We start from the raw sequence: 19,636 nt of genomic DNA, 5'->3' as shown, positions 1-19,636 counted from the left end.
TAAATGGTCAAATCTTGCCAGGAAAAAATAAGGACAGACTTTTGTGTTTAAAACTTAAGAAATACCATTGTTAAGTTATGTTTCAATGCTAATTGTTATTGTTTTTGTTATAGGACAACACCATGTATGTGCATGCTATGTGCTTATCTCTTTGAAGAACTATAACAAATATGTCACACACGCACACGCACGCAGGCACGCGCGCACACACACACACACACACACACACACACACACACACACACACACACACACACACACACACACACACACACACACACACACACACACACACACACACACACACACACACACACACACACACACACACACACACACACACACACACACACACGCACACACACACAGCAACGATACATACGTAGTTACATTGGAAGTGACCAAGTTATGATGTAACCCCTTAATAGGGACTGTGCCAGAAGCAACTGTAGAGGTTCAACTTTCCACATCAGCATTGACAGTAACCTTGAGATATTTTCCCTATAGTTATAACATATTTGTCAGCTATGATACAATTCCTATAAAGTTATAGTATCTAATAGTTTTACTGCATTATATTGTGGGATTTTCTTCTTATGTCTATCATGAGACCACAACTCATTACCAAATAGTTTGTCATGCACACATTACAGTAAGTATGGAAACTAGCCTATTTGAAGACAGCCTAACTACAAAGTCAAACCTCATACACAAAGCAAATAGCTCACTATAAAGACATAAACTAAACAATGGAAAGCCCAGCCTCTCTGAAGACATTAGTATGTTTGTTTTGTAATCACATTATTGAACAACAGGATTTCCTTTTTCAAGATAAACCATGACAGTGACGGGTTGAGGAATGTCCCAACCAGATGTCAGTTCAGTAATATAAGCATTGAGTGGAAAATAGTAGGAGTGTCAAAACATTTAAAAAGGAAGTTGCCTCATCATTTATCACTAAATGCAATTGTTCTTGAATGATGAACTGGAAGCTAGAATATAGTTTTCACTTTTTTGTTTTACTCCCTAAGGCACTTAACCTATGAGTGGTCAGTTAAGGATGAGTTTCACACCCTATCCTTTCCTTTCAACTTCATCTTAAACCTTCTTTTGAACCTTAAAAAGATGCAATGAAAATATTAGGAGTTGAAGATAACTAAGGGTAGTTATTTTAAATGTATGGCAATTTAGTCAAAGTAAAAATGCAAACAACATGTATTTGCCTCGGCCTTAATGGCTGAAACACTACTGTGTCTAAATAGCCGTGAGTTATGAAAGGCTTTTTGATTTACTACACTCCTGACTGTGTCAGTTTTCTTTAACAACAATACACTGGGATGTCCAAACGGAAGAACACCAGAGGAAGAAGTTATGTGACTGCTACAAACATGTCTAAATAAGTATGTGTCCTGAAAAGGCTTCTAAAAGCCATAGTTGCTTTGAGGAAACATTTGTTTTCTTTATTCTTATGATAATGTCTCACACAAAAAATCACATGACCCACTGATGTTTATCATCAATGTTTTCACTGAACTCATTGACTTCTTATTTCTAACTGTATTGCCCAACCCTGTGCTCAGCTTTTGTACAAGATACAAACTAAATCTTCTATTAATGAAATGGAAAGAGTAGCCCCTCTGCTGGATTTCTTCCCTCAGTGTCATCAGTGACTGGGAGCACGTAATCCAGTAGCAACACCATGTTCAACATAGATATGTTCCCCACAACCATGGAGAGCAGTGGGGACGTCCAAAGAGCAGATCCTTTTATCACTGGGAAATTAGGCACTGGTTAGAAAATATCCTTATAGAGGAACACAATTGTCTGCCAAGCTGAGTGCTAGGGAAGAACAAGTAAGACAGGAATGGCATGATAGAGGGAGAGGACTAGAATACATATTAGATGATGTTTAATGTGAACAACATGTGGTTATTTTCAGCCATTCACACACACAGACATCAGTCTCAAAACTGAACAATCTGGAATTCTCAGAGCAGAAAAGTTTGTGCTGCGACAGTCGTTAAGGGAGAAGGAACAAAAACAAATGAGGTTTGGTTTGGACCTTAACCAGAGCTCTGCCTAAAAAGGAAAGGCTGATAAGACTGGGACATGAGTACTGTGTCCCTGCCTTTGTCTTTGTGCCATGTGCTTCTAAACATTTGAAAAAATTAGGGCTGTCAGTCGATTAAAATATTTAATCGCGATTAATCGCATGATTGTCCATAGTTAATCGCGATTAATCGCAAATTAATCGCACATTTTTTATCTGTTCTAAATGTACCTTAGAGGAATATTTTTCAAGTTTTTAATACTCTTATCAACATATGAGTGGACAAATATGCTTTATGCTAATGTTTATTATCATTTGAACAATGACAAATATGCTCATGAATATTAAACACAACAACCTCTGAACATTACAAATATTCGCCTCAATTCAACCTGGAACCTCTCATACAATACAAATTGTGTGTGCGTGTGTGTGTGTGTGTGTGTGTGTGTGATCGTTGGAGCTATGTGCAACTCAAGGCATATGATCGAACGGGAGCTGCCTGGACGCTGCAATCATGTTGCTGCAATCATGAGTGTGCTGACTTCTCGTACAATGTCCCGCTGTCTGGCTGCCTGCATCAAGTCAAGTGCTCGGTGCAGTTGTGTGGATGGAGCGCTCCTCTGTTTTCATTTAAACAGCTCCTTATATCCGTTAGCGCAGCTAGCTAGCACCAGATGCTAACAACAACAATAGCCGCGTTCACACTGCGGTACGGTAATGCACGTAAGGTCTCTCTCTCGCTCGCTCGGGCCACACAAACACACACCCTCCCGGTCCTCCCGATGGCCAGTCGGTGCCTGCCGGTGAGCGTGGAAGTGTGGTCTGCCACAAGCGGGCGGCAGGAGCGGGGCTGTCAGCATCAGCTTGTAGATGGTATTTTAAACTCGATGCGCTCTGAAACTACGGGGCGGCCGAGGAAAAAAAATACACATGCGTTAATCGCGTTAAAATAATTAGTGGCGTTAATTTTTTTTTGCGTTAACGCGTTATTAACGTTATTAACGCGTTAACTTGACAGCCCTAGAAAAAATACAAGCAGGCCATAAATCCCATTAGAATGTTAGACTATGGTTTTACAGCTTAACTTTAAGAGGTCCACCTTTGGATTGTTTTGTTTAGTAGCGCTTGTCTTTTACTGTGAGTGACCATATTGATAATTGTGAGCAAGCCAACTTTAAACATATTTATATGATTGTCTTGACTGTGAGCATCTTAGGAATTTGAAGTCCTAGTGTTTTTCCTTTTTTCTTGAGAAGCATGGCCCGGATCTAAGGTAATTGTTGATGACAGACTGTGAAGTCTGTTTGTGAGGGTGACACTTTAGGCAATGTGAATTAAGCTAAAACTAAACTGAGGCTTGATCAAATTGTTTTAAATAATATTAGTTACGCTTTTATCTTAACACTTTGATTAGTTAACACGTCAATAAAGAGTCAGGACACAGGGTTGAAAGAGATCTGTGGCAGAAATGTGTGACACCATATACAGGTCACACTGCAAACACTCACAGGGAGGTAATTCATCTTCAGGGAAAGTCAGTCCTCTTCATTCACTTATTAGGAGATGAGTTGTACAAATACAGGGTCTGACAAATGATCACGGTAAACCTTGTTTAAAGGCTCTTTGACGAGGTTTGATATTTATTCTCTGCATTCAAATATCTTTGATCAGACAGCCATGCTGCGATGAAGTTTCCTGGCAACACGCCCAGATCTGAATAGCATCGTGTATGATCTGTAAACATGTGAAGGTGAGAGTACAGCCAGGCACCTGGGACATGGCGATGATTTGAGGAGAGGCGCAGAGTCAGAATGTTCACTAAGAAGACAGTAAAGAAGTGAGATTCCTCCTTTTACTCCTGGGTTTATTTGGCACCAACATGAACATTTGTTTTTACCAATCTCACTTCACCACAAGAGGGCAGCATATTATTGCAAAGGAATGGTCAGGGACATCCACTCTACCACTGAGAGGGAGAGATATTGTGTCTGTTTAAATAATATTTTTTTGTGAATGTCTGCGATTGGCCCCCCTCTACCAGGCAACACAGAGATAAGGCCTCTTTATTTTTTTACGTAATTTGCAGTGTTGTAATTTGATTAATTGCAAACCTTTTTTTGAAAAAAGCATCACCAAACCAAAATCAACTAAAAATGATAAAGGCATGCAAGTCAATTATGACCAATGTGATCTAATATAATCAGTGTGTAGTTTCATATTTTGTTGGAGGAAATCTAAGTGATATACAGTTCTCTTGGTTGCCCTTCACTGCCCTGATTTTCACTCTGTTTGCGTACAAATCTGTGACGAATAATCTGAAAAAGTGAGTGGAGAAACAAACCAAATGCAGATGCCTCCATCCAGGGAAAGAGGGGTTACTGAATAGATAGATTATATAATTATGCTTGCAGCTCTCACCGAGCCCAATTAGCACCTATGTTGGATTTGACAACGCTTTATGCTTGTTAAATGTCATGGAGGAAAATGTACTTGTGGCCCTTTTTCCTGTTTGGTTTTGAACAGATATATTTAATCATACTTCCCCCCTCTGTTTTTAGAGCCCTAAGGAGGTTACTTACTAGCTATAGAAATATTTTAAATGTGGTAAAAAAAAAAGAACGATTATTTAAATCAAATGTTTTCTCCTTTCTTCATACCCAACTCATCTTTTTACAACCCTTTTTAGATCTATCTTGGGGCTCGTGTAGGAGTGTGCTTTTTGGGGCTGTGCAATGCAGTGCAATGTTATGCTATTTCTTTTGGCCACTTAGGGGCAGTAAACACGTTGACATATTATCACCTCATAAAGTTATTTGGACAGCATGTTACCAAGCAGTTGTATACATTGAACAGACACAGAGCAGCATTGGCATCTATTTAAAAATGTGTCTCAGATGAATGTCAAATACATCCACTTTCCTCTGTGGTTAAGCCTCCAACAAATCCTTATGGCTATTTGGCTATTTGGCTATTTAACTGCTAAATGCTTCTCTATGTTCACCAGCTAGGGCTACTTTGGTTATACTGTTTGTTGCCGAGGAGCTACCAGACACTGGTGATTCACTAATAACAGCTGACTGTTGCATTTGGACACAGCATCGAGAAAAGAGGTGAGACCTGAAGCAACACAGAAAAGTTGCACATCATTACAATTATAACAATGTAGTCAAATAATTGAAAAAGCCACTGAAAGTTGGACGGAACAGCAGAGCTGGGTGATAACTCTCTGCGAGTGTCTCACTACGACAACCTCGTTTACATTTCACATTGCAATTTCATTAACTGTTAATATAAAAAATATTGATAAAAGACATCAGCACTACTAACTGACACAAGAAACCAGGCAAGTACTGAGGTGTTTAATAAATAACAGCATGAACAACACAACATCGATAACAACAACAACATTAAAAGCTTTAATTCATTTTGTATATATACACATATGTATATATTTTCATATTTGACTGTATAAACCATAAATATGACATGCAGTCCTCATAACTTAAAATAACCAGGACTTCTCGTACTGAGGTAGGGTCAGGGGCCAAGGGGTTGGATAGATAAAGCTGCTTGTGTGTGTGTAAGTGTGTTTTTGTATGTATGGAGGTGGGGGAGAGGATTACAGTATTGGCAATAAAGCTGCAGTGGCTGTTTAGTAGAAATGTGTGTGCTTGGTTCATAGTTTGGTTGTCAGCAGTCGTTCTCCCCAGTCTGTGTCCCATTCATCCGGCCCAAGACTTCCGGCTGAGAACACACACACATGCTGCGTTGATGCGAATGAAACGCCAGGCTGTCCGTTCCTGGTAGATGGTCAGGGCGCTTACGAATATGTGTGTATTGGTGCAGTAGGAGTTCCAGTGGCGACTGTCGATGCCCCGACAGCCCAAGTTGCCTGATTTGCCCTGTTTTCCACCCCGTATACCTGGCCTTCCCCCTTTTGGAGTCCCAGGGCCTCTGTGCGTGGGGGATCGGCAGGTGGTCATATAGAAGAACTGTTTCTTCACCACATTGTTGATTGTAACGTTGGGCAGCACTATCACCTCTTTCTCAGCAATATCTGTGGCTTTTGTGAGGTTGCCCACCCAGGTATTTATGCTGTCACATACTGAGTACTCTCCTCGGTGCATGGTGTGCGACCCTGCTCTGCGCCGCACCCTCATCCCCCTCACCCCTTCAATGTCATAGCCCTCACCTTCAAGAGCATCATGGGATGGGGCCACCTCGCTGAAGACAACACGGGGAGAGGGGCGGTAACGTCTTTTGGAGAAGAGCTTTGGGTCCACCACTGGGATGGAGGGCTCAGGGGGGGAATCCAATGTAGAGTGCCCATTGACAGGGCTTCTATCCTGGGCGTGTGAAGCTGCTCGATGGGGCCTCTTGGTCCTGTGATGGCTGGTCCTTTGATGCTCCTGTGGAGAATGGTGTTCAGAAAGGTGGTCCCCCATTGCTGTCTGCTGCTGTCCTGCTCTGTGATTGGCTGCAGTCTGCTGTCCTACTTTGTGGTTGGCTGCCTCGGCGCACCGGGCCAATCCACCTCCCATGGTCTGTACAGCCTGGACGCCAATCAGGAGGAGCAGGACCAGTGATGACGACCTCATGGGCAAACGTCCTGAGGCCGACAAGAAAAGAAGAAAGTTCAGAAATATGGCTTAAATATCATGCTTGGTCTATGGGCTATTGTACAAGAAACAATTAAGAATATCAGACATTTTCTAGAGACACAATTCACATTACAAGAAGATTTGCCACTTTTTTAAGACAATTTAATGAAATATATTAGGGGTCTTAAAACCGTATTGGCATTTAACATTGATTAATGATACGTACGGAAGTCGTCTTGAATTGGCTGATTGGCATCAGGTGTTTGTAAAATGCTTAACACTGATTGGCTCATTCATAGACAGGTTAGTAGCCTATCGTCCAATCATATACATGCAGGTGTGCAGCGCAGGCCTTATGGCCTGTCACTAATCAATTGCTGCTGGTTTAGTCATGGCCTAACACTGTCCTGCTTCTCGTTTTAGATAACTTGATTTAAGGATAAAAAATGGCGTTGCTCCACGAGTAATAGCTGACCAGCCTTCATGTGTCATGTGTTTACTGTCGGACTGAGACCATTCTGCCGGGGGACTCAACACCGGATGTCGACTCACCATTACCGGGCCCTGAGCACCTGCTGCTGTGTTGTTTGTTGTCATATTCATTGGTGACATGTTTTTGCTCTGGTTGTGTTGTCTTGGTAATGCCATTAAGAATCGGCTGCAATGTTGTTGGCGGTTGAGCAGGGCTGCTGTGCTGTTGTTTAAAAAAACATTTTTCATGAAAGAATGAATTATTGGCATGTAGCATATGGCTTCTGAATGCTTACAGGGGTTGTTGTTCCTCTTGCTGTTTTTCTATGCTGCTGCAGCACCAGCTGTGTTTTACATTTGAAATCTTTATTGCAATGTTTGCATTTATTTGCAATGCATGTGCATCTATTTGTGTTGTTGTCGTGTGTGTTGTTGTCTTGTTTTTTCCCTTTGTTGGTAATGTCTGAAGATATGCAAAATCATTATTTCTGCAGGGTCTCAACTCTTTTTGGCACGGTTTTGGTTTGGAGTGGTTTATTGGCTGGTGTTTTTTGATGCCTGCCACCGTTACCTCCTACATGATATTTAGCTAAAACCTGAGCAGACCTCCTACTTTCCTAACTTTTATTAGCTCTCTCAGCAGAATCATTGTCACTGCTCTGAGTCCTTCAAAGCTCCCTTAAGAGTATTTTCTGCCAAATCGAAGTGAGTTGGTCAACTTGAGAATTGTTGAGAATTAAACTGTTGAGACGAATTTTACCATCACAACGAATTTGGTCCTCAAATTTGAACATTGTGATGAGTGTTGTGTACCTGTGGAATGTGTCCAGTTGAAGTGGGAGCCCCTGTGGGCTCTAAAGCCAGACTCCAGTGCAGGCCGGGCCCCTCACGCCTGCCATCTGGAACCCCTGAACAACAGGTCTGTAACACAGACATAAAGACCAAATAGTTAAAGTAAACATATGGAATGAACCTCAGGTTTTCATATAGTGTTGTAGCCAATATTTGATTAAACTGGTTACTGGTACTGACAGAAGAGAACTAGATGGAACCATCCACCTTTTGTAAGATGGCTCATTGGACATAGTGTTCCTCTTTCAGTCTGACATACAGTTCAGTTTCAACAAGTAGTCAAATAGTGCAAGTACAACTCTCATCTCCTCTCCTTGACATCCCTGCTCTCACAGACATACACAGTTTACCATTATCTGGCCTTATCTCATGCAAAGTACACACACACGTTCACCATGTTTAACTCTTAGAGCTGAGACTTGCCACACATTGGAATGTGCGGCATTTGACACCTCATTAGATATTACAAATGCAAACAATGGATTTCTTGCCATACATGCAAATGTTGTAATACACATAATTGTGTTTGTATGAACATGTGGCGTGCTTGGATGTTGAAATGTTTATGAATATAGCCCCTCGCACACAAACACTCAGCAGGTCACTCAGGGGTGTTGAAACTGGTGTGTATTTGTGACTTATCTGCAGCATTCTGTAAAAACCCACTTTGCTAAGTACGTTGTTAGAATACCACAAAGTTTTATTGGTGTTGTAACATTTTAGCTCAACATGTTTATTTAACAACCTTGTTTTTAGAGAATAAGCATCCTGGCTGGCTATTAAAAATAGTTAAGTGATTCATGTTCATATTTTCAAAAATGAAACATTCTTGTTTTAGTCAGTCCTTTTTGTGGCCAACATGCCTTTTTATAGACAAATGAATTGTATTGAAATCCTTGCTGTGTTGCACATAATAACCAGAAGAGGTCAGTGTTGACTGCATATACCAGACTTCAAGGACAACTGTCAAGCAGCTGAGAGATGTCAGTGGTCCTGTTCCCATTACAAATAACAACTACAATGCATGAGAGAGGTTTAGCATTTCAAGACACTTTTCACTGTACTGAAGTCCTTGGTTTCTGTTTTTTGACCCACAGTTTTCTACAAATATAAGGCTGTGGTAGAGAGTTACTCTTTGTCTAACTTCTCAAACTGTCTTTTTGCATTATCAACCTGTAAGAACTAAGTGCTCATCTCACACAGGCACAACATTAAATGTGGCAACATTTGTTGTATTTAATAGAATTTAATAGATTATTTGCCATAAATAATCCATCATAATGTATAATGGTCTGTGACTCTAAAAGTGGTTGTTATTCATAATGAATACCATTTGCCGATAAAGCTCATTCATTTTTACTTAACGTAAATAACATTTAAGAAATACCTTGTTATTAAATACTTTGACAAATAAATACATTTACTTGATAAAAGTTGTGAATACCTTAGGGTCAGCTGGCATTGCAACTGCAAAACACTCAAAATCTCTTGGCAGATGGAAAGAGCTATCTTTTGAGACTTTTGAGAAGCTGCCCTACTGGTGATATCTTTTGGCTTTAATAAACACAATGGTATACGTGCACTACACATTCACACACATATGGAGTTGCTCCAAACAGGCAGTGAGTTGATTGATCCCGGCTGACGGGCAACTCACTGTTTACATGGCCCGGGGTGAGCCCAGAGGATCCTAATGTTAAAAATATGTGGCTTGTGATTAATACCAGTGGAGCCAGCGTAAACACTGCAGCGAAGGAGCACAGGGGTCAGAGCAGTTTAGAAAGCACCTCTGACTTATGGGATTACTTCAGAACTGAATCAGCATCTGTCTGGTTTTCACTCCGCCCCCTGCACTGTATGCAAAACAACACACATGTTGCACACATACAGAGGCACACATGCCCGTTAAATGTTTGTGTGTTTTTAGTGAACAGAGTTTGGATGATCTCCAATCAATGATCTGCTTTTGTTTGTGTTACGGTTTTGTAGTTACTACTCCAGAAATGTTGTCCTAGCATCAATGAAAGTACTATATTTCAGCCACATTTGCAGGGTGTTGACTGTTCCTTGAATATACCATGTTAGATGAAATGGTGCAATAGATTTTATCTGGAACTAAATACTATATCAAACTGTGTTGGGAAAGGCAATCCATATGGTACTGATAAAACAGGAAGTCTCCGGGTTCTGCGTGAGGCTCCCTGAACTTTTTGATGTGCACATAACAGTAAGCTGTTTTTCCTCTTGGGTATCCAGGCACAAAAGACACACAAACACACATGGCATATGCTTTGAATAAGAAAATAGCTATTATTATATAAGGTATTCCAACACTGATTACAAATACCACAGCAATTGGTTGGAGACAATATGGTTTATAGTTACATACACTCATCATACTGTATTAATAATCACTGGTTTAAACAAAGCAGTTAATGAATATCCTTTTATGATTCATGATTATAATGTTTTCATCAAGGAGGTTTTTTTACGGGAAATGAATTCATAGAACGGCCTCATGTGGCCGACTGCAGCATCCCCTGCTCTGAGGAGGTTCCCTTTCTCACAATAGGCTGGTTCCTCAAACTATTAAATCAAAACCAGTCTGTCGAATCACTCTGCAAATGCAACAATGGCATGAGATTTAGAGGCACCGCATGGCACCACCTGGTTCAAGAAGATTGCCAAAGTTGATGAAAGTATATGGAAAGCAGGGCTAAGTCACACAGCTGCTAGGTTGTGACCTGCAAAAACAATAATTTGGCTGCAAGAGAGGAAAACACATTCAGACGGAGAGTCATTACTTACCCAAAGGCAGTGGAGACCAGCCACATATTTACTGGTACTGACTAGGCAGTTGACTAATAACACATTTTCATTTGGTGTGCCAGTGCTCACGATGCTCCATTGATCAGAGCATGGGGCCTACAAGCTGCCAAATGACTGCATGTGGTTGCAGTGTGGTGTGTTGACTGTGATACAATGACCATAAGGCAGGTGGGCCCAAAAGTAAGCTGTTTATGACAGCGTTGCTCACCATCAATCAGAGGTTAGTTTACATTTAGCAGAGGTGTCTTCCTATCAGTGTGAAACACCAGTCAGTAGATACATGTCCTTGTTAAAAGATGCACAGGAACGACATGTCAACAGTTTTCTCAAACAAACACACACCTCTCTCGGGACGATGACAACCACATCAGATTATGAGGGGGTGAGAAACAGAGACTGACAGCTGAAGAGATGGTGAGAAAGGAGACGGAGAGAGGGTGATGCAGAGGAAAACAGAAAGGTCAACAGTGTTTCTGTGTCTCTCGTCAAGCCTGTGTAGTGCAGTTCCTCCTGCTGTCATCCAAGAGAAATAATGATCACGAGAGAAGACTGCCAGGTCAACTTGCTCTCTTTTTACTTTGAACTGCATCCAAATATTTGAAGACATGTTTATTTCTTCTAAAGAATTTGTATTAATGAATGCTCGTTAATCAATGCTTGGAAACAATTAGTGACTTAAATGGATCAGTCTTAGGAACAACAAGTCTTAATTTTGGATAGGGCTTACTTGAAATGAAACACTCAAGTAAAAAACGATTTAAATGTGCATCAGATGCCTTTTCTAATATTTATTTTATTTTATTTTACAGAGCCATACTTGTAATTGAAAAGCCTCCATTTCCTCATATAGCCGCCGTTGTAATCGTAACTTGTCATCTACAGAAAGACATCTGCTCGTCACAGTTTAGACAAACCGCCTTGTGAAATTAATACTGCAGCCAACATACTTTCATAAATCAAGTTTTTGTCACGCAAAAATGATGTCATGCAGCTTCTGTCAAAAGTGCAATGAAGATATACTCCAAACGTTCTTGAGAGGCTGTCAGAGTGACTGACTGGCTTTTCTTTTCTAACACTTTTAAAAGCCCAGGTCAAACAGTCAGAATAGGTAAACACTGGAAAATACATGTGTGGTATCAATTATTACGTTGGGGAAAAAAAACAATTTAATGATGATTCTTTTTTTTCTTCGCAACCATTAACGCTAAACATTTCAGTATTTCAGTTCAATTGCACTTTTTTATTGTTAACAATTTAAAACAATGCCCCGCTGTGAAAAGTCACACACCGGTTAGCATTTTATCTTGTGTGAAATTAACTTTCTGTCATCGTGTCCGTCTATTTGTGTGTCTCAGCATCAACAGCATTACGTAGGAAACCAAAAAACCCAAAGAAGCACGATTGGTACTTTTGATGTAAGTCCGAATCTCACTCGTATTACTGAGTCTTCCTAAATGTGTGTTGTGCAACGAAGTAAGGTTGGCACATTTGACAAATTGCTCGATATCACATCATAATACTTTGGTTACAGGCACAAGCGCCACTAGTGGTACGATTCTGCACCTTTTGTTTCTTAATTGCACTGACTTCTATTCCAGGCTGGTGGAAAAAAACTAGCAGTGAACAATATCAGACGTTAGACATATGACCGTTGTAATGTGAGGAGCAGAGATGGAAAGATCAGTTTCTGCCCTGTTCTGTTACATCTTCTCATATTTAAAATACATTTGCTGTGAGGACTAAAGCACCTGTTGTTCATCAGGGAAACTTCAAACGGTAAACTCTGCTCCTCTGGCCTCAGGACACAGGAAAAGGGTGACAGGCACACACAACCTGTTTAAGCACTTGAATCCTCAGTGCGTTGACAAATATGGAAAATAATGAAAGATATGCATGACAAAAGAACATTGACTGTACAAACCTTTTGTAGTATGAACTGAACAGGCACTATAATATAGAAAGCAGAACATATGTGCATCATATGGGACATCAGCTTGTATTATCTTGATGGGTTTACTGGGTGCAGTAATAAAATATGCGTTGCGTGTACTACACACAGGTACATGTGTTTCCAACTTTCTCTAAAAAGAAAGCAGCTTTCAAAAGACTGACCTTTTATTCAACTTTTATTCAACGGCTGATATTGGCAGTCGTACAGACGTAGGTACTTCACTTCACTTACCTACTGAATGTTTTCCAGCTCAGTAACATGCTGCCAACAAGACCTCTGAAATCTGTGGCATTAGGTTTTATGAGCAACCATTTACAACAATTTGTTGATAAAGCCGTAAAAGAACACGGTGCCATTAGAGTTAAGCAGTCTGCAATGTAAAGTTCATTTCTTGTTTTGATTTAAAGGATACATAATGCTGGGCGCCTGTTGGAATTAATGTATATACCATAAATGTAACGCGTCTGTCTCCATCAGCTTTGTTAAAATAAAAGCTTTTGTGTCTGTTCAAGGCAATTTGAGAGTATAGGAGAACACAAGTGGAAACTTAAATGAACAGAGATTGGCAACGAGCCATAGTCCTTCATCCTGCTGTTTTCTGACTTTCTTTTCCTGTCTGGCTGTCTCTCATTTATCCTGGCCCTTCCTTTTCTCTTCTCCTTTGTTCTTCTTTTCTCTAACGGTTTAAAGCCCGAAGGTAACTGCCTGGATACAAGGCTGTTTCTGTGTTTAACAACAATAAGCGATTTCAACACTGAGATATAGCTGTGTGCAGGTGCAGAGCACTACCCTTGTGGGTCCTTTCTATATCTTCCAGCTGTTTTGGGGAAATTACATAACCATTTTCTGATTCTAAAAAAACTTCTCAATGTCTTCCAACTTGGCCGTCTGAGACTATGTGCTTGTTTGTTTAGTTTTTTGTGTTGTTGGCTACAAATAATCGACTACTGTTTCAGAAGCCGGAAAATATTTTCTATAAAAACGTGCCGAAAAAACAGACTTTAGGATTTTAACTGTGGAAGGGATTTGTCTTGGAGCTGGAATAATGAAAGCAGTTAGACTTTTTTTTTTAACAATGCACACTGGAGAAGTAGATAATAATAATAAATAATTGAGCAAAGGTATGCCAATACAGTTTAGCAGAATGTTAACCATTTCTAAACCAGTCCCACTTACCTGACACAATAAGTGCAGCATGCCTATTTGACTGTTAAGTTACCATACACCATGTTTACATGTTTACATCTTGCTTTGATGTTGCAAGGCTCTTGTTTCAGTCCAAGATACTGACACAGTTTCATGAACCACACGCTTCAAGTTTGGCGTGTAGTATCTTTCTTGGCTTCTTATTTGATTTTCAGCTGACTTTTCACGTCTTCAGCTATGGATGATGCAACATATGGTAACACCTTTTTTTTAAGTCAGCTTTTGGCACAATATTTGTTCCAGAGTTTTTTTTTTTTTTGCAATCTTGAGACAAAACAGAGACATGACCACAATGTAACTCCAGCCTCTCCCTTGTTGTCGTACATTGTCCTACAGTAAGTTGAACGTTGATTCATTATAATAGAGAGATTGAATCATTGTGTTGTTTGTGAAAGGAGTCCAAACTAAACAACATTTTAGCTGAGAGCTAAATTCGCCAGTAATTGCATTTGGAAGAAAGAGATGAGTAGCAAATATAAACTGTAAACTGAAGCAATGCAGGTCTTTATACACCAAAGAATATCATTGTTGTTTTTCCTGTTTGTTTAATAATGTGGTTTCTAGCGCATTCCCAGAAACTACAACAATGCAGATACAAGCGTTTCTTGAGATGTTCATGATTAGTTGAGCTCTCAGTATGGTATGCATTTAGATTGAGAAGAGCATTACAACTTATTTAGTCAAAATAAAGCCTGTTTCTTTCTGAATGCAAAGAAAACTGGAAATTAATAGTATGGTAATTAATGTTCCGCATGTTTGTTGGCAGGACATTAGGAACTCCACGACTCCTTGCTGTAGTATGGTGCCACCCTTACTGCTCGCAGAAGATCCCTTCTTTCATTGTACATTTCCGATAATCTTTTAGTTAAAACTGTCGAAGTTCAACACATTTGAAGTGAACACTGCAGAGCCCTCTCAAAAAACCAAATACACTATAATTATATAGTTACGTTTCTGCGATAATGATACGCCATTACACTGTTTCTAACAAAAACGCTGTCACTCTTTAATTCTACTTTGAAAAAAGGTCCTTACAGATAATGAATTTCGTTGGTGCAATGTGTCCTCATAATGAACTCTTGGACCCAAGGTCTTGGCAATGGGGCAAGACCACCACCAGCTCTGTGGCTGTGTAAGAGGTAAAGGTATTCTAATCCCCCTCCCCCCTTTTTGCTCCTAACAACAGGGCCCATCCCCAGTAAACCCACCCGGTCCCTGTACTGGACCAACAGACGTGGGAGTCCTTGAAGGCAGGATGAACACAATGATTAACATGTTTTCCAGACCCCTAGTTTTTATGACCTTGACATTCAACAATCTTCTCATGACAAGTGGTTAATCTTTTGGCATGGCCGAGGTAATAACTCCCATTTCCTGGTGAGAATCTAACATCCCACAGCGGAGCAGTGAGAGGAGGAGGACCACAGGCAGGAATGCCTGTCTGGCAACTGAGAGAGAGGCAGACGGAGGGATGGAGAACAAGGTTCAGGGACATCAAGGGATAGGGAGAGGCAAGTACAGAAGGGCAATGAGATGTCTTGGGAATTTAGCAAATAAAGAAGCATGTGATACAAAGAATCAGAGAAAGCAAGTACAATGTTGTTGCGGGGCAGAAATGGAGACAAAAAGGAGTTCAAGGACAGGGAACAAAAGAGGTATTAAGGCTTAATAGACATGAACATTTGTATAGCTGTGTCTTTCATCTCAATAGCATTTACAGAAAATAACATTACTCTCCGTTCTCCTTGAGCAGACAGCGAACTGTCTCAGAGAGGCTGTAACTCATGTTGCATTATCTACTCTCAGGGCATCCACCGGAGTGGAACTTTGAACGCGTCTTCCATGTTGTCCATGCAGGGGTTCAGTCATGTTGATACTAATCCTCCCGGAGAGTATATCTTTAGAAGCATGTTTCTGAGGAAATCTCACTGTAGTCAAATCCATCTTAGATGTCTTTCTGATAAAGATCAGAGTAATGTCAGAATGATTCATCTTTAGTCTAATTTGACTCATCTATGCATCTTTATCAGATTTTACCTTCAAATAAATTCAGCTTACAGATTTTCATGTGCATGTTGTCAACGCAGCTAAACAAAGAGGTTGTGAATGAGTCACACAGGTACATTTGCTATGCAACTTGAAGTAAAACATGGGCGTTAATAGACAGATGTGCTCAATGAAGCACCCAAGTTTTTCCATTACGCCCCATTTGTGCTGCGCGTTGGATGCCATGAGCATGGGTGTGGGCCCAGACGCAAACTGCGTATATGTTACGTCAGACCTAAAGATATGCATGTACGGTTTTCTTTCAATGAAAGTATGCCCTACCAATAAGCATATTAATATTCTTCACATCTGAATGTGGGTAGGAGTAATTATCAAAGAGAACAAAGTGTCTGTTGATGATGATGAGCTTTATTTAACATAAAGGAGAAGATCGTATTTGAGAGGCACTGTGCTCTGACTGCAGGCTAGCATTGAGCGTAGCCTTCCACTTTAAATTAGTGTAACATGGAATTGATTTGTTAAACTTAATTCAATTTTCTTTTGGCCCGGCTCTCCGGGGGCGAAGAGTCAGCCAGCCGGCCACCTCTTGAAGCATGTTGAGTTTAAGTATCTCACTCCAGGATACTGAAGTAGTAACATGGGTAAAGACCTCATTCGCATGACGACATCTTGCTGGCATGTGGCCTTAAAGAGCCATCATGCATAACTGACAGCCTCTATGCATTAATCTAATTTAGTTGGTTGATTTGTTGATGTTTTTTTTGCCATGCTCAGTGGATAGCAGTATTGGTCTGTTGGTTGGTTGAGATTAACGATCTCAACATTATTGGTTAAAGCAGCATACAAATGTTTGCAGACTTGTATGAATGAATCCTAGTAAAAAGTTGTTTCCTGTAGTGCTGCCAAGTCGATTTCATTTATAGTTTTTTTTAATGAAGTATATTTCAATCTAAGTACCAATTCTTTAGCTGCTGTCGCTGCTGCACTCTGTGTTTAGTGCTGATTAACACTAACACCTCAGCGCTTATATGACAAGACATAAGCATTACATTAGCATGTTTTCATGTTCATGAGGAGCGTTCCAGTAATTTGTTGTACCTTTTTAAAAATGCATGGTCATGAATAGACAACACAGACGTACAGAATTGAAGCATGAAAACAATGATAAAAGTAGTGAAAAGAATATGGGGATTCAAACAAAGCCTGCACTGTATATAGATGGCCCTTAACATACAGACTGCCGGACTGTTCTGAAGAGTGCACAAATGTGATCTTTTCGTCACTCCCAGTGTTTCTTTGATTGCAGTCTCACCCATCTCACTGTAGACTTGACCCGGCCATTTTCTATTCTGTGTGGTCTGCACATCGTTCTGTCATCTCTCTCTCTCTGCTTCTGTCTCTCAATGCCTCCTATCTCCCTCAGTCCATATCTTCCCCCCTCTCTGCCTCCTTCCCACTCTTTAACCCTCTAGCTGATGTCCACCACCTGTCTGCGTGGGACCTCCCAGGCCCATCCTCTGTCTGTTAGCAGCATGCCATGTTCAGCGTGTCAGCAGAGTAATGGTGAAAGAGATAGAGTGGCTCCTACAGCGTCATCCTCCCCAAAACTCCTCTTGACACGCAATTAATCCTAAAAAACAAACTTGATGACAGATGAAACTGATTGTATGAAGGCAGAGTTGAGAAAACTGCTTGTAAAGTTCTTCAAGACTCTGTAGTTCTTAGGATCCTGTCTGGCTAGAACAACTAAATAATGACGCGTTATTAATTTCCGCCCATTGTTTATGTGACCAATCTGTTAAGACTAGTCAGCGGATCATCCTCCTGCATGCTATGCATTCCCAAATCGGCATAACCCGAATAAGTGCATAATACGTGACCTCACTTGTATCCTTGGGGCTAAGGCGTGTTTGTGTGAGTGTGTGTGTTTGATGTGTATCCAACACATGCACATTGCTCATACAGTACATGAACAAACCACATTCCTCCAATGCTGGTGTGGTTTATGTTTCTTTTTCTTTTGTGTCTTCTTTGTTGGAGTAAATCTGATCTCTTGATGATTTGTAAAAACAGATTAGAGTATAGCTAAAAACACATTCATAACAAAGAATCTGAAAACAAATGCTAATTGTGCGTTATTTGAGGCTTTGGAGTTGATTTTAATATTTGAAAAGATCAAGTATTTCTTCTCTGTTGTTGGCAACGAGGCAGAGTTTCATGTCCAGACAAGTTGTAGTCAACCTACTAATCGGGATAAAGGGGAAGGAAAGTGAGAGTGAGAGGGTGTCATCACTTTAATCCAAATGTACACACGAACACACACAAACATGAAAAAGGGTTCCGGTGAATCAATTTCAAACAAAACGTGCACTGAGTCAACAGATTAAGACCACAACACTGTTATTTTAGCTGTAAGAACAGCCCTGGTAATTTGGTTATGTATCGGCTACTGTGTGTTTGGTCTGCGTGCACATGCATGAGAGGAGTGTGAGCCATAACTGAAAGTCATAGAGGCATTTAGAGTGGAATGATCAGGCATGTCTGCATATTTAGTTGTCATTTTTGGGAAGCATATACATTCAGTGCACACACGCATACATGTATGTGCGCAGACATAGAAACAGCCAGACGCAGGCAAACATAACCCTTTGATGGAGCACCTGTGGAAATCAGTTCTTCTACACAAAGGCTTGCTTGCAACAGTCTTTGATTCAGTTTTCAATGTATGGAGGAGTCCAAACACACAAGTCTTTTATTCTTGATTTTGCACAGTGAAAATGAGCTGAAAACCAGGTCCATATGTGGTAAAGGTGCCGGGACAAAAGAGTCTGCTCATGCCTGACCAACATTTATGTTCAAATCCAGTAAGTTACCAATGTCAAACAATGTTAGCGGTGATTTCTGTTAATTGAATTTTCTCCTAAACATTCTGAGAAGATGTTTGTAAAGGAAACGTCCAGGAGAATTACTGCAGAAAGTAACTCTGGAGGGGACGTCACATTTCTGTATTTTCCATTCGGCTCTTGTGCCACATGGTTCAGGATCGTGACCTGCTGCGAACTCTAGATCTTAGTGTTCCTCTACAAACACAGACGTAACCCCCAAACCTGAACTCTGACCTCTTACCTCTCTCACTGACTTCAGATGGAACACTTTAGCTGGTTCATTTTACACCAGATGTTCTCACCCCAGTCTGTGCACTGACCTGTGCCAGACCGCAGCTGTACCGACCCAAAAGATAACCAAAGCATGGTCTGGGTTTCCGTTTTTACCCGTGAATTATCGTCTCCCTATTTCTACCAAACAGAGAAGCTTGGTTTTGAATGTTCAAGCAATTGTTTCATAGTTTGGTCCTTTTTTTAGATAATACAAAAAAAAATTGGCTGTTAAGTTTGAAAAGATGGTCTGTTAAGAAAGCTAATTTCTTTTGGGTTATATTTTCATGAATTTGATTGAAGTATCCGGATTGACATGTGGCTTTAGCACAGAACGCCTTACAGCAAGAGGAAAAGTCACAACTTGCACAAAAATAATACCTAATGAGCTTGGCAAGTTATTTTCAAGGAAGTGGTACTGAAAACAAATTATGTTGCTACCTGTCTAAGAGTTAGGTGCGGCTTAAACTGATAGTCATGGATGGAGAGGCAAAAAATGCAATATACTGTT

The 19,636-nt window shown here is 40.4% G+C and overlaps 1 protein-coding gene across 1 annotated transcript in view; it reads right to left on the bottom strand.

Annotated features, from left to right (window-relative positions):
- Positions 1-5,421: 5,421 nt before the first annotated feature.
- ngfa (nerve growth factor a (beta polypeptide)) overlaps positions 5,422-19,636 on the bottom strand; it is a 20,302-nt gene continuing 6,087 nt past the window's right edge. Inside the window, exons 2-3 of the mRNA XM_034088121.2 lie at positions 7,939-8,046; positions 5,422-6,662 (exon numbers count right to left, since the gene is read on the bottom strand). Of these exons, the coding sequence (XP_033944012.1) occupies positions 5,776-6,651 (876 nt within the window). The 5' untranslated portion in view covers positions 6,652-6,662; positions 7,939-8,046 and the 3' untranslated portion in view covers positions 5,422-5,775. The remainder of the gene's footprint in view (positions 6,663-7,938; positions 8,047-19,636) is intronic.

This window comes from Pseudochaenichthys georgianus, chromosome 7, assembly GCF_902827115.2.
Source record: "Pseudochaenichthys georgianus chromosome 7, fPseGeo1.2, whole genome shotgun sequence".
In the NCBI taxonomy this organism is placed as follows: Eukaryota; Metazoa; Chordata; class Actinopteri; order Perciformes; family Channichthyidae; genus Pseudochaenichthys; species Pseudochaenichthys georgianus.
Note: the sequence above shows the minus strand (reverse complement) of the source record. Positions and strands in the feature narration are given on the sequence as shown.